Source organism: Amblyraja radiata, chromosome 2 (assembly GCF_010909765.2).
Source record: "Amblyraja radiata isolate CabotCenter1 chromosome 2, sAmbRad1.1.pri, whole genome shotgun sequence".
NCBI classification, from domain to species: Eukaryota; Metazoa; Chordata; class Chondrichthyes; order Rajiformes; family Rajidae; genus Amblyraja; species Amblyraja radiata.
Genome location: NC_045957.1, coordinates 85,527,258 through 85,541,532, shown reverse-complemented (window position 1 = coordinate 85,541,532; position 14,275 = coordinate 85,527,258). Strand labels below are relative to the sequence as shown.

Sequence of the window (14,275 nt, the reverse complement as noted above, 5' to 3'; positions counted from 1 at the left end):
GATTTAAACACTAATGTCCTTCCATTTGTCCTATAAATTCATGACAATGAGATTTAAAAATCATGTTATATTGTGAATTCTTATGTCAATGTTATTTGGACACTTAGGCTATTTAAAAATGTTAATCTTTTCTTAAGAAATGGATAGATGTTTAGATCTAGTAATTGAATTTTGTAATTAGCTACAATTAGGTAACTAACTAATTATATGCTTTAATTTCAGATCATCCAAGTAAGATTGTTTCATATTTGTTTCAGAATGCTTCAATCTACAATAACTGAAAATGTCTCTTAATTTTTAAGAATGTTATGGGCTTTTGACTGTCCTCGATCACAGCTTTTGTGTTGTCAATGGAAAAGCAATAGGGAACAAGATGCTAATTTCTGAGTATGAAAATGGCCATAACGTTTTTAATTCTTTTTATGCTTTATCTGATGGGATAAATTGCAGACTTGATTTTTTAAATCTCAAAATTTTGTAACATTGCTAAGCCATGATCATAATGAATGGTGGTGCTGGCTCGAAGAGCCAAATGGCCTCCTCCTGCACCTATTTTCTATGTTTCTATGTTTAAATTACAATTAAATTGATGTTAATATAAAATTAGGGTTAATCTGATAAGAATATTTGCAGTCATGAGTTGCTTATTCGTCATTTTAATTTTAAAAATCTACTGCAACCACAGATAATATGTTTGAACGAGGATAGCATTCACAGTGATAAATAAATGTAATGATTAATAATTAAAAGATGAAGAACAACAGGGATGATAATTTGGGAACACTTACATCATTTGGAATAGTAAGTTCATGGGAACTGGTCTGACCTGTTGCATCTAATCCTGCCGATAGGACAAAAAGGGAAGTCTATTATAACCATTCTCTACAGACGCCCAAAAATAAGAATGCCTTAAAAGATTTAAAGCAATAATGGAGAAGCAATGCCAAAGAATAAGTATTGGATATTGAAACAGCAATGCGCAGAATTAAAAAAATAAGAGCACAAAATGATTGAATAATGAATAATGTACAAACAAAAAGAATTCACGATGTAGGAGAAAAAGCAATAGAAGTACAGAGAATGTGGAAAGAGAGCAAGACATGGATGCAAAATGGTGAGGTGGTTTTTCATGTCGAAAGGGAAATTGAAATATCTGACAAGATGCAACATGAAGAGGATAAAAAGAAAATCTGAGAACATAATTCAATGAAAAGTAAACATCTGGGAGTGAGTAAAGAGTGATGAGAGGGACAGCATGTAAGTTTGCATTAAGGATTAGAAAGGAAAATCCAAAATCCAAATTCCAAAATTAGTCACCACAATAAAAGGAAATTAAACATGATAACAAAAACAAAAAACTGTTCAGCAGGCTTTGGTTATTTTTGTCCATATCATATACAACTTTTTCATGTAACATGCAACAGATGTATGTTAATGAGAATACCAAAGTTTTGCTATTACATAAATGTTTAATACTAGGACAAAATGAAATTTAGAGAACATTGAACAGGACATAATTTACTACATTGGAATTAATAACAGATATGTTACATTTAAACAATGCTACAACATTTATTTTAAACAAGAAATCTGTTAACATTGGTACAAGACAGCAATTAATAACTATTAATGGTATAAACTTATTACAAGGATAATTTTAAACCAGTCACAGTTAAACATGACAACAGGAAACTTGGTAATCGACCACATTTAATAAAGTGATATAATGACAATGGGAGATAAAGGTGCTTTGAGAAAGGACATCCCCAGGGAGTCAAGGGTACGTACCAGGGAAACCGGGGGTAGTCTGCCCAAGGGGAGTAAAAGGGGTATGTTGCATAGCCAACTGGTGAAGCTTGGTCAACTGCAGGGCAGGATGGGAAATTAGAGCTAACCAATCAAATGGAATTATATCAGAATACAAAAACCTTATTTAATTAACAAATGCAGAATTAATAAGACGCATAATTTGAAAACAGTCACTTTATTAAAAAATAAAATTAAGTCTAATGACATTTCTGCTGTTAATGCTTAAATACCATTTACATTTAAATGGTTAACTAAACTTGAAATATTATCATGCAGAGTCAATGATTTGTATCTTGGCCAACTTACATAGAAACATAGAAACATAGAAAATAGGTGCAGAAGGAGGCCATTCGGCCCTTCGAGCCAGCACCGCCATTCATTGTGATCATGGCTGATCGTCCCCTATCGATAACCCGTGCCTGCCTTCTCCCCATATCCCTTGACTCCACTAGCCCCTAGAGCTCTATCTAACTCTCTCTTAAATCCATTCAGTGACTTGACCTCCACTGCCCTCTGTGGCAGGGAATTCCATAAATTCACAACTCTCTCGGTGAAAAAGCTTTTTCTCACCTCAGTCTTAAATGACATCCCCTTTACTCTAAGACTGTGGCCCCTGGTTGTGGACTCGCCCAACATTGGGAACATTTTTCCTGCATCTAGCTTGTCCAGTCCTTTTATAAGTTTCTATAAGATCCCCTCTCATTCTTCTAAACTCCAGTGAATACAAGCCTAGTCTTTTCAATCTTTCCTCATATGACAGTCTTGCCATCCCAGGGATCAATCTCGTGAACCTACGCTGCACTGCCTCAATCACAAGGATGTCCTTCCTCAAATTAGGAGACCAAAACTGTACACAATACTCCAGATGTGGTCTCACCAGAGCCCTATACAACTGCAAAAGAACCTCTTTATTCTGATACTGAAATCCTCTTGTTATGAAGGCCAACATTCCATTAGCTTTCTTCACTGCCTGCTGTACCTGTAAGCCAACTTTCAGTGACCGGTGTACAAGGATGCCCAGGTCTCGCTGCGCCTCCCCCTTACCTAACCTAACCCCATTGAGATAATAATCTGCCCCCTTGTTTTTGCCGCCAAAGTGGATAACCTCACATTTATCTATATTATACTGCATTTGCCACGCATCTGCCCACTCACTCAACCTGTCCAGGTCACCCTGCAACCTCCTAACAGCCTCTTCACAGTTCACACTGCCACCCAGCTTTGTGTCATCCGCAAACATGCTAGTGTTGCTCCTAATTCCCTCTTCCAAACCATTAATATATATGGTAAACAGTTGCGGCCCCAACACCGAGGATTGCAGCACTCCACTCTCCACTGCCTGCCATTCTGAAAAGGACCCGTTCACTCCTACTCTTTGCTTCCGGTCTGCCAACCAATTTTCTATCCATGTCAACACCCTACCCCCAATACCATGTGCTCTAATTTTAGTCAACAGTCTCCCGTGCGGGACATTATCAAAGGCTTTCTGAAAGTCTAGATACACTACATCCACTGGCACCCCTTCATCCATTTTACTTGTCACATCCTGAAAATATTCCAGAAGATTAGTCAAGCATGATTTCCCTTTCATAAATTCATGTTGACTTGGACTAATCCTTTTACTGCTATCCAAATGCCCCATTATTACCTCTTTAATTATTGACTCCAGCATCTTTCCCACCACCGAAGTTAGGCTAACTGGTCTGTAATTCCCCGTTTTCTCTCTCGCTCATTTCTTGAAAAGTGGGATAACATTAGCTATCCTCCAATCCACAGGAACTGATCCTGAATCTATTGAACATTGGAAAATTATCGCCAATGCGTCCACTATTTCTAGAGCCACCTCCCTGAGGACCCTGGGATGCAGACCACCAGGTCCAGGGGATTTATCATCCTTCAGTCCCATTGGCCTACCCAATACTATTTCTCGCCTAATGAAAATGTATTTCAGTTCCTCTACCCACTTAGATCCTCTGTCCTCCAGTACATCTGGGAGATTGTTTGTGTCTTCCTTAGTGAAGACGGATCCAAAGTACCTATTCAACTCTTCTGCATTTTCCTTGTTGCCCATAATAATTTCACTCGTGTCTGCCTTCAAGGGACCCACATTTGACTTTGCTACTCTTTTTCCCTTAACATATCTAAAGAAGCTTTTATTGTCCTTCTTTATATCCCTGGCCAGCTTCCTTTCGCACTTATTTTCTTAAAAACTTGTATATAATTAATTAAACTTCAAATAATTAACACTCAATATGTATTACCATTCTACACCATAACTAGGACTATAGGAAACTGTCATCCACTTATTAATGACAGAGTAAATGCCACCCAGAACAAATATGTAAGAGGGCAATGATTTTAGTGCCCAAGACTCACGTCTGGATGAGGAATTGCAAACTGTCCCTGAACTGCATATGCCTAAAACAAGAGGTTGAAAACGTGCAGTTAAAATTTTCTATGTACATTAAAAAAAAAATCATAGACCACAAAAGGTAAAAAACAATACCAAAAAAAAAATAATAGCCAAGTTTAAAATGAAACAAATACTGTCATATGTCAAAATGTTTAAGCACTGAATAAAAATTGCTGTAATGAAATAAACTTGTCCTTTGAGGTAAGACTACAGTCCAGCATAGCATATATCCCTGTACACATCAATCTTCCCTTTTCACTTTCTGCTTCCAAAAACTGCAACATAAATGATTAGGAATTATAATTGGGGGTATCGATACTGAATTGCCTTGTGGAACTGCCTCCATAAAGTTCTCTAAATTTACTGGACGACTAAGAAAATCAATGTCAAGCATCCTTTCCTAACATTGAAATATTGGTTACTCTCACTCGGCTATGTTGAGCAACCCATGCCATTCCAACACTAAGCATCAGACTGCTTAAAAAACATGTATTCATTTGAACTCTATCATGGGAAGAGATTATTAGGCAGAGAGAGAAAAATAATTCAACGATAAGTTTCTCTGAGGTGCAACATTCCCACTGATGCCTTGAAACTGGCCAATGAGCATTCAAAGTGGAAAGGGAGATTCAGAAGGGTATTGCAAATCTCTAGGCCATGCACTGAGAATGCCCAAGCCTGAATAAGCACTAGAAACCCATAAAACAAGAGCAGAAGCAATTCATCCTGAATCCCAATAGAATGCCTTTGATGAAGTAGCTTTCAATTCTGGGATATCTCAAGCCAAAACCCTCCTTCCCAATCTGGTGTCCATGCATTCCCAAATCAAGTTGCTTTTGCATCAGTAGCCTGATACAGCCTACCGCCACATTAAAGAACATTGCACATTTAGAAGTGAATGTGGAACTTTCCTGGTCTGCATGATGCATGAAACTGCATGTTTCAGGAAAATATCATTTTTATAGTCTGATATCTGCTAAAAGCTATGAGAGAACTCGTACAATGTTTTCGCATAGTCAAAATAAATAATATCCATTGCTAGCTATGCTGTTCCTTACATAGAAACTATCGTACATGTTTAAAGCATTGAAATGGTTGACAGTTAATGAAACATTCCAAATATATAATGTAATAAATTCCCCAATTTTGAAGAAAAGCTATTTTTAAAATTACATTGAAAATACAAAAATTAAGTAATATGACATTTGGCATTTCATTCTGCAATCTAACAGCATTTTTTTTGTGGTGGGGAAGACTAATATTGCTAATATTGTTATGGCCAATAATAGAAAGTCATAAAAATAATTTATAAATTCATTCTAACATTAAAGTCAGCTTAATTACTTTGTTAGAACAGGCAAACATAGCTACAACACTACGTAAAAATGAAAATTATTACAATGATTAGCAGAAATTAATTTATTACTCTCCCCCTGTATAAATAAGATGGAGGCACACTACATTTCTAAATTATTAATTAAGACAGGAAAAAAAATGCAAACTAACAGGTGCTGGCTGATGGTGGGCCAAGATGCTGTGGTTTCCTGCAGAAGCCAAAATGTTGTCTGCTCTTACCTGGCCACCTGCAAAAATGACGGGTGCAGAGGCAGGCTTTGGGCGATAGGGAATTGTGGCGCCCTTGGGTGGGGACTAGAGACAAGGAACATAAAGCAATAGAATAAATATTTTACGTACATTTCTTGTTTTTCTCGCTTTCGCAATGATTTTCATAAAACAGTTGAAAGCATTAATTCCAACATGAAATTCAATGTTACTAATGAGTAAGAATGAACTCTTATGATTAACAATGACAAATTAATTTTGATTTAACAAATACATTTTCTGACTTAGTTACATGATCTGATAGTAATTAACCCTTATTACCAAATACTTCAACTAGCGATGTTACAATACCTACCTTCAGTGGTGCTGCAGTTCTGACGCCGGCCATGTGCGCAACTTTGGCGCCTTTGAGGAGGGGGAGGGATTAAAATGCCGTTTTCTCCTGCCTGTCCGAGATATATTTTCTCGGGCTGCCAACTGATGCAGAAAAATCGTTCCGACTGTCGTGCTCGCGAGTTTTAAAAAAATCGCGGGATAACTTAATTCCTGGAGTAAAATAAAGCTACTTCTAACGCCGTCAACGCCAACAGCGGGACGGATTTCACGTAGGGGACAAAACATAAGGTAAGTCGTCTATTTTACATATATGGTGTACAATTTTGATCGCCCAATTATAGGAAGGATGTCAACAAAATAGAGAGAGTACAGAGGAGATTTACTAGAGTGTTGCCTGGGTTTCAACAACTAAGTTACAGAGATAGGTTGAATAAATTAGGGTTTTATTCTCTGGAGCTCAGAAGGTTAAGGGGGGACTTGATAGAGGTCTTTAAAATGATGAGAGGGATAGACAGAGTTGATGTGATCAAGCTTTTCCCTTTGAGAATAGGGAAGATTCAAACAAGAGGACATGACTTCAGAATTAAGGGACAGAAGTTTAGGGGTAACATGAGGGGGAACTTCTTTACTCAGAGAGTGGTAGCGGTGTGGAATGAGCTTCCAGTGGAAGTGGTGGCGGCAGGTTCGTTGGTATCATTTAAAAATAAATTGGATAGGCATATGGATGAGAAGGGAATGGAGGGTTATGGTATGAGTGCAGGCAGGTGGGACTAAGGGAAAAAAGTTGTTCGGCATGGACTTGTAGGGCCGAGATGGCCTGTTTCCGTGCTGTAATTGTTATATGGTTATATAAACCTGCTTCTTAGGATGACTTTAATCAAAATGTCATTGGCGAAAATATGATTATGGCCCCATACAAACCAGCAGTCTTTTTCCTGCCGATATGGGGTTCAAATTCACCGCAAACCGCAACATTCCAATCGATCGTGTTCCACAAAAAACAACTCACAAGATGATTAAAATGGCCATTAATTTAAGAGAATTAAACATTAAATTCCTTCCATTTGGCCTATAAATATATGACAATGAGATTTAAAAATCATGTTATATTGTGAATTCTTGTGTGAATGTTATTTGGACACTTAGGTTATTTAAAAATGTTAACATTTTCTTAAGAAATGGATAGATGTTTAGGTCTAGTAATTGAATTTTGTAATTAGCTCCAATTAGTTAACTAACTAATTATATGCTTTAATTTCAGGTCATCCAATTAAGATAGTTTCATATTTGTTTCTGAATGCCTCAATCTATCTATCTATCTATCTATCTATCTATCTATCTATCTATCTATCTATCTATCTATCTATCTATCTATCTATCTATCTATATATTACTAAAGGTCTGTTCTTGACCGGTTTTGGCCAACTGTGCTGCGATTTCCGAGAGAACTCCGCCACCTACGGCCGTCATTTTTAGCCACCTTGCTCAGAGCCCCCCTCCGCCGCATGTGTGCTGAGGATTTTTCCCGTTGATTAAAAATGACAGAGATATTAATGTTTTTACAAAATTCCCCATTCTCTCTGCTGCCCCCGCTGGCGGCAGGGGGGAAGGACTATAAAACCAGGAAGTGGTGTGCCACACAGTCTCTTCAAGATGGAGGAAGGCAGAGGGTCATGTTTCTCTGAGCTGTGAATAACACTGAACACATGTCCACTCAAATGTAAGTGCCCTTAGTGGTTCCAAAATACTTGCAGAATGTGTCTATTGGTTCTAAAGCTTCCAAAAATGGTCTCTATTGGTTCTAAAGCTTGCAAAAAATGTCTATTGGGTGTGTCTTGAAATTGAAAGGCTACTTACTGCAAATGGTGGCATGAAGTTGAAAGGCACTACTTACTGCAAATGGTGGCTTGGGAGCTTTGGCTTGAAGTTGAAAGACACTACTTACTGCAAATAACCATATATAACCATATAACAATTACAGCATGGAAACAGGCCATCTCAACCCTTCTAGTCCGTGCCGAACACGTATTCTCCCCTAGTCCCATATACCTGCGCTCACACCATAACCCTCCATTCCTTTCCCGTCCATATAACTATCCAATTTATTTTTAAATGATAAAAAACGAACCTGCCTCCACCACCTTCACTGGAAGCTCATTCCACACAGCCACCACTCTCTGAGTAAAGAAGTTCCCCCTCATGTTACCCCTAAACTTCTGTCCCTTAATTCTCAAGTCATGTCCTCTTGTTTGAATCTTCCCTACTCTCAGTGGGAAAAGCTTATCCACGTCAACTCTGTCTATCCCTCTCATCATTTTAAAGACCTCTATCAAGTCCCCCCTTAACCTTCTGCGCTCCAAAGAATAAAGCCCTAACTTGTTCAACCTTTCTCTGTAACTTAGTTGCTGAAACCCAGGCAACATTCTAGAAAATCTCCTCAGTACTCTCTCTATATTGTTGACATCCTTCCTATAATTAGGCGACCAAAATTGTACACCATACTCCAGAATTGGCCTCACCAATGCCTTGTACAATTTTAACATTACATCCCAACTTCTATACTCAATGCTCTGATTTATAAAGGCCAGCACACCAAAAGCTTTCTTTACCACCCTATCGACATGAGATTCAACTTTCAGGGAACTGTGCACAGTTATTCCCAGATCCCTCTGTTCACCTGCATTCTTCAATTCCCTACCATTTACCATGTACGTCCTATTTTGATTTGTCCTGCCAAGATGTAGCACCTCACACTTATCAGCATTAAATTCCATCTGCCATCTTTCAGCCCACTCTTCCAACTGGCATAAATCTCTCTGTAGACTTTGAAAATCGACTTCATTATCCACAACCCCACCTATCTTAGTATCATCTGCATACTTACTAATCCAATTTACCACACCATCATCCAGATCATTGATGTACATGACAAACAACAGTGTACCCAACACAGATCCCTGTGGCACCCCACTAGTCACTGGCCTCCAACCTGACAAACAACCATCCACCATTACTCTCTGGCATCTCCCATTCAGCCACTGTTGAATCCATCTTGCTACTCCACCATTAATACCCAACCATTGAACCTTCGTAACCAACCTTCCGTGAGGAACCTTGTCAAAGGCCTTACTGAAGTCCATATATACAACATCCACTGCTTTACCCTCATCAATTTCCTGAGTAACCTCTTCAAAAAATTCAAGAAGATTAGTCAAACATGACCTTCCAGGCACAAATCCATGTTGACTGTTCCTAATCAGACCCTGTTTATCCAGATGCTTATATATATTATCTCTAAGTATCCTTTCCATTAATTTGCCCACCACTGACGTCAAACTAACAGGTCTATAATTGCTAGGTTTACTCTTAGACCCCTTTTTAAACAATGGAACAACATGCACAGTACGCCAATCCTCCGGTACTATTCCCGTTTCTAATGACATTTGAAATCTTTCTGTCATAGCCCCTGCTATTTCTACACTAACTTCCCTCAATGTCCTAGGGAATATCCTGTCCGGACCTGGAGACTTATCCACTTTTATATTTCTCAAAAGTGTCAGTACTTCCTCTTCTTTGAATCTCATAGTTTCCATAGCTACTCTACTTGTTTCCCTTACCTCACATAATTCAATATCCTTCTCCTTGGTGAATACCAAAGAAAATAAATTGTTCAATATCTCCCCCATCTCTTTTGGCTCTGCAGATAGCTGTCCACTCTGACTCTCTAATGGACCAATTTTATCCCTCGTTATCCTTTTGCTATTAATATATCTGTAGAAACCCTTTGGATTTACTTTCACCTTACTTGCCAAAGCAACCTCATATCTTCTTTTAGCTTTTCTAATGTCTTTCTTAAGATTCTTTTTACATTCTTTATACTCCTCAAGCACCTCATTTACTCCATGCTGCCTATAATTATTGTAGATCTCTCTCTTTTTCCGAACCAAGTGTCCAATTTCCCTTGAAAACCATGGCTCTTTCCAATTTTTACTATTTCCTTTCAACCGAACAAGGACATAAAGATTCTGTATTCTTAAAATGTCACCTTTAAATGTCCTCCATTTCTCTTCCACATCTTTCCCATAAAACAAACTGTCCCAATTTACTCCTTTTAAATCTCCTCAAAGTTAGCCTTTCTCCAATCAAAAATCTCAACCCTAGGTCCAGTTCTGACTCTCTCCATAATTATATTGAAACTAATGGTATTGTGATCACTGGTCCCGAACTGTTCCCCAACGCATACCTCTGCCACCTGACCTGTCTCATTTCCCAACAGGAGGTTCAGCACCGCCCCTTCTCTAGTAGGTACTTCTATGTATTGTGGCTTGGGTGTGGCTTGAAGTTGAAAGACACCACTTACTGCAAATGGTGACATGAAGTTGAAGGCACTACTTACTGCAAATGGTGGCTTGGTTGCTTTGGCTTGAAGTTGAAAGGCACTACTTACTGCAAATGGTGGCTTGGTTGCTTTGGCTTGAAGTTGAAAGGCACTACACTGCAAATGGTGGCTTGGTTGCTTTGGCTTGAAGTTGAAAGGCACTACTTACTGCAAATGGTGGCTTGGTTGCTTTGGCTTGAAGTTGAAAGGCACTTCTTACTGCAAATGGTGGTTTGGGTGTGGTTTGGGTGTAGCTTGAAGTTGAAAGACACCACTTACTGCAAATGGTGACATGGAGTTGAAAGGCACTACTTACTGCAAATGGTGGATTGGTTGCTTTGGCTTGAAGTTGAAAGGCACTACTTACTGCAAATGGTGGCTTGGTTCCTTTGGGTTGAAGATGAAAGGCACTACTTACTGTAAATGGTGGCTTGGGTGCTTTGGCTTGAAGTTGAAAGGCACTACTTACTGCAAATGGTGGCTTGGGAACTATGACTTGAAGTTGAAAGGCAGTACTTCCTGCAAATGATGGCTTGGGTGTGGCTTGAAGTTGAAAGGCACTACTTACTGCAAATGGGGGGCGTGGGTGCATTGGCTTGAAGTTGAAAGGCACTACTTACTGCAAATGGTGGCATGAAGTTGAAAGGCACTACTTACTGCAAATGGTGGCTTGGGTGCTTTGGCTTGCAGTTGAAAGGCAGTACTTACTGCAAATAGTGGCATGAAGTTGAAAGGCACTACTTACTGCAAATGGTGGCTTGGGAGCTTTGAAGTTGAAAGGCACTACTTCGTGCAAATGATGGCGGGTGTGGCTTGAAGTTGAAAGACACCACTTACTGCAAATGGTGGCTTGGGAGCTTTGAAGAAGTTGAAAGGCACTACTTACTGCAAATGGAGGCTTGGGAGCTTTGGCTTGAAGTTGAAAGGCACTATTACTACGAATGGTGGCTTGGGTGCAATGGCTTGAAGATAAAAGGCATTACTTACTGCAAATGGTGGCTTGGTTGCTTTGGCTTGAAGTTGAAAGGCACTAATTACTGCAAATGGTGGCTTGGTTGCTTTGACTTGAAGTTGAAAGGCACTACTTACTGCAAATGATGGCTTGGGTGTGGCTTGAAGTTGAAAGGCACTACTTACTGCAAATGATGGCTTGGGTGTGGCTTGAAGTTGAAAGGAGCTACTTACTGCAGATGGTGGCGTGGGTGCAATGGCTTGAAGTTAAAATGCATTACTTACTGCAAATGGGGGCGTGTGTGCATTGGCTTGAAGTTGAAAGGCACTACTTACTGCAAATTGTGGCTTGAAGTTGAAAGGCACTACTTACTGCAAATTGTAGCTTGGGTGCTTTGGCATTAAGTTGAAAGGCACTGCAAATGGTGGCATGAAGTTGAAAGGCACTACTTACTGCAAGTGGTGGCTTGGGAGCTTTGGTTTGAAGTTGAAAGGCACTACTTACTGCAAATGGTGGCTTGGGAGCTTTGACTTGAAGTTGAAAGGCACCTCTTACTGCTAATGGTGGCTTGAAGTTGAAAGGCACTACTTACTGCAAATGGTGGCTTGGATGCAATGGCTTGCAGTTAAAAGGCACTACTTACTGCAAGTGGTGGCTTGGGAGCTTTGGTTTGAAGTTAAAAGGCATTACTTACTGCAAATTGTGGTTTGGGTGCATTGGCTTGAAGTTAAAAGGCACTACTTACTGCATATGGTGGCGTGAAGTTGAAAGGCACTACTTACTGCAAATGGCGGCTTGGGTGCTTTGGCTTGAAGTTAAAAGGCACTACTGTAAATGCACTTACTTCCTGTTTGCACTGTATATTGATTTTAGATAAAACGCTACCACTTACGGCTGTGAATTTTGGCCATCTTACTCAGTCCCCCTCCGCTGAGCAGGTGCAGAGAATTCTTCCCATCAATGAAAAATAAAAGTGTTATTAGTTTTTTTTAAAATGTTGAGAATCTCTCTCCTGTCAATCACTCCATGAAAGCCACACCTTTTCCGGTGGGGGGGGGGGGGGTTATAAAACCCGGAAATGTGGGTGTGGCTCAGTCTCTGCAAGATGGAGGAGGGAGAGGTCACGACTCGCTGTCTTTAGTGGCTTTGCACCCTACTTCAAATGGTATGAAACTGCACTTGAATTTGGTGGCCTTGCACCCTGCTAGAAGTGGTAAGAAACTGCACTTGAATTTGGTGGCCTTATACCCTGCTTGAAATAGAATTTCAAGGATTAGCCGTGAGTCAACTACCAGCCCACCAGCCGTGAGTAAGTGAGTTGCCAGCACAACAGGCTTGATTGACTGAGACGCCAGCCCAAGAATCCATTTGGCGCACAATTTGCATACTAGCCCTCTGGAAACCAGTCCCTTCAGCCCACAACACCCATACTAGCGCTCCAGAAAGCCCCCCCCCCCCCCCAACTGGCCACCAATATTAGAATTGGTGGAGAGGTGGAATATTGCGTTGGATGACCAGCCCTCCTGTGTGATGCTGGGACCCAACGGGTCCCACTTAGTCTTAATAACTGAAAATTTCATTCAGTTCTCTTAATTTTTAAGAAAGTTATAGGCTTTTGACTGTCCTCAATCACAGCTTTTGAGTTAAGTCAATGGAAAAGCAATAAGGAACAAGATGCTAATTTCAGAGTATGAAAATGGCCATAACATTTTTAATACTGAAGATATGAAAGTGAATTAGGTGTCAAATTAAACTTCTTTTTATGCTTTATCTAATGGGATAAATTGCAGACTTGATTTTTAAAATCTCAAAATTTTGTAACATTGCTACTTCAACAGTTATCATTATTCAAGTTCGTGAATACAAAGTTCAAAGATAAAATAAAGTCTTGCATTTCTCCAAATGTCATACCTCTAGCATCACCACACAGATCTGTTTAACACATAGAATGATGGCGTCTGGTGTGCCAGAAATAGTAACTGCTCGTTCTGTGGAGTTTGGAAGCATATCACCTGCTACCTGTACCTGGGCTCCTGTGGTCTATAAACAGAGGCGAATTAGTGCATTTATATACACTCTATGAATACAATTATGGAGGTAAATGGAAACTTCAATCTACAGATTATAAAGTACATAAGTATTGCTTAAACATTAATTCACAGTGATCTGATATTCAAAAATCTCAATGTGAAGAATTTGTTAAAGTATTATTTGCTTGAAACACTTTTAAATATATAACAATTAAATATATTCCATTCCAGGACAGACATTTATTGAATAAGAGTGTGTACTGTTCTGATGTATTGGGAAAAGGAATATATTAACATTTCTTGATTTAAATGTTCTAATGCATTACCTCACGTATTTCTTTGATTTTTGAACCTCCTTTCCCAATGAGTGAGCCACATTGACTTGCTGGAACAACCAGGCGTAATGTCACAGGTGGTTTGCTTGCCACTGTACTGTTTGTCATTGAAGCACTTATGTCCTGTGATTATAAATGTCAGTAAGAATTAGTGTAGGATTTATCACTCCATTTAAATCTTTAATACTCTTCTCAGAATATCTGGGATTATACCAAATATAGCTACCAGGAATGATGGGAGACATGCAGTTCATTCTGTATTCCATAGAAATTGAATACTCACAGAATTCATACACATGGCTAAGAGTCAAAGGAACAGAATTTGTAGACAGCAGGGATCCAATGACTTCAATAAAGTTTAATGACCTGGGGCAATCCCGACTACAACAAGTGTAATACATTTGAATAATTCCAGGGCGGGGCTCTGGACTAAGACAGAGCTTCCAGAAAAGAAACCTG

The 14,275-nt window shown here is 39.3% G+C and overlaps 1 protein-coding gene across 6 annotated transcripts in view; it reads right to left on the bottom strand.

The window, feature by feature from the left end:
* LOC116991260 (poly(rC)-binding protein 3-like) overlaps positions 1–14,275 on the bottom strand; it is a 169,397-nt gene that overhangs the window by 35,129 nt on the left and 119,993 nt on the right. For 2 of the 6 annotated variants that reach the window (XM_033049725.1, XM_033049749.1), the window contains exons 6-11: positions 13,808–13,939; positions 13,363–13,491; positions 5,729–5,872; positions 4,186–4,227; positions 1,789–1,864; positions 789–841 (exon numbers count right to left, since the gene is read on the bottom strand). In XM_033049725.1, coding sequence (XP_032905616.1) covers positions 789–841; positions 1,789–1,864; positions 4,186–4,227; positions 5,729–5,872; positions 13,363–13,491; positions 13,808–13,939 — 576 coding nt within the window. Of the gene's footprint in view, positions 1–788; positions 845–1,788; positions 1,891–4,185; positions 4,228–5,728; positions 5,873–13,362; positions 13,492–13,807; positions 13,940–14,275 lie in introns of those variants that run through there. The other 4 variants (XM_033049733.1, XM_033049742.1, XR_004416731.1 and 1 more) reach the window with 4 other exon arrangements.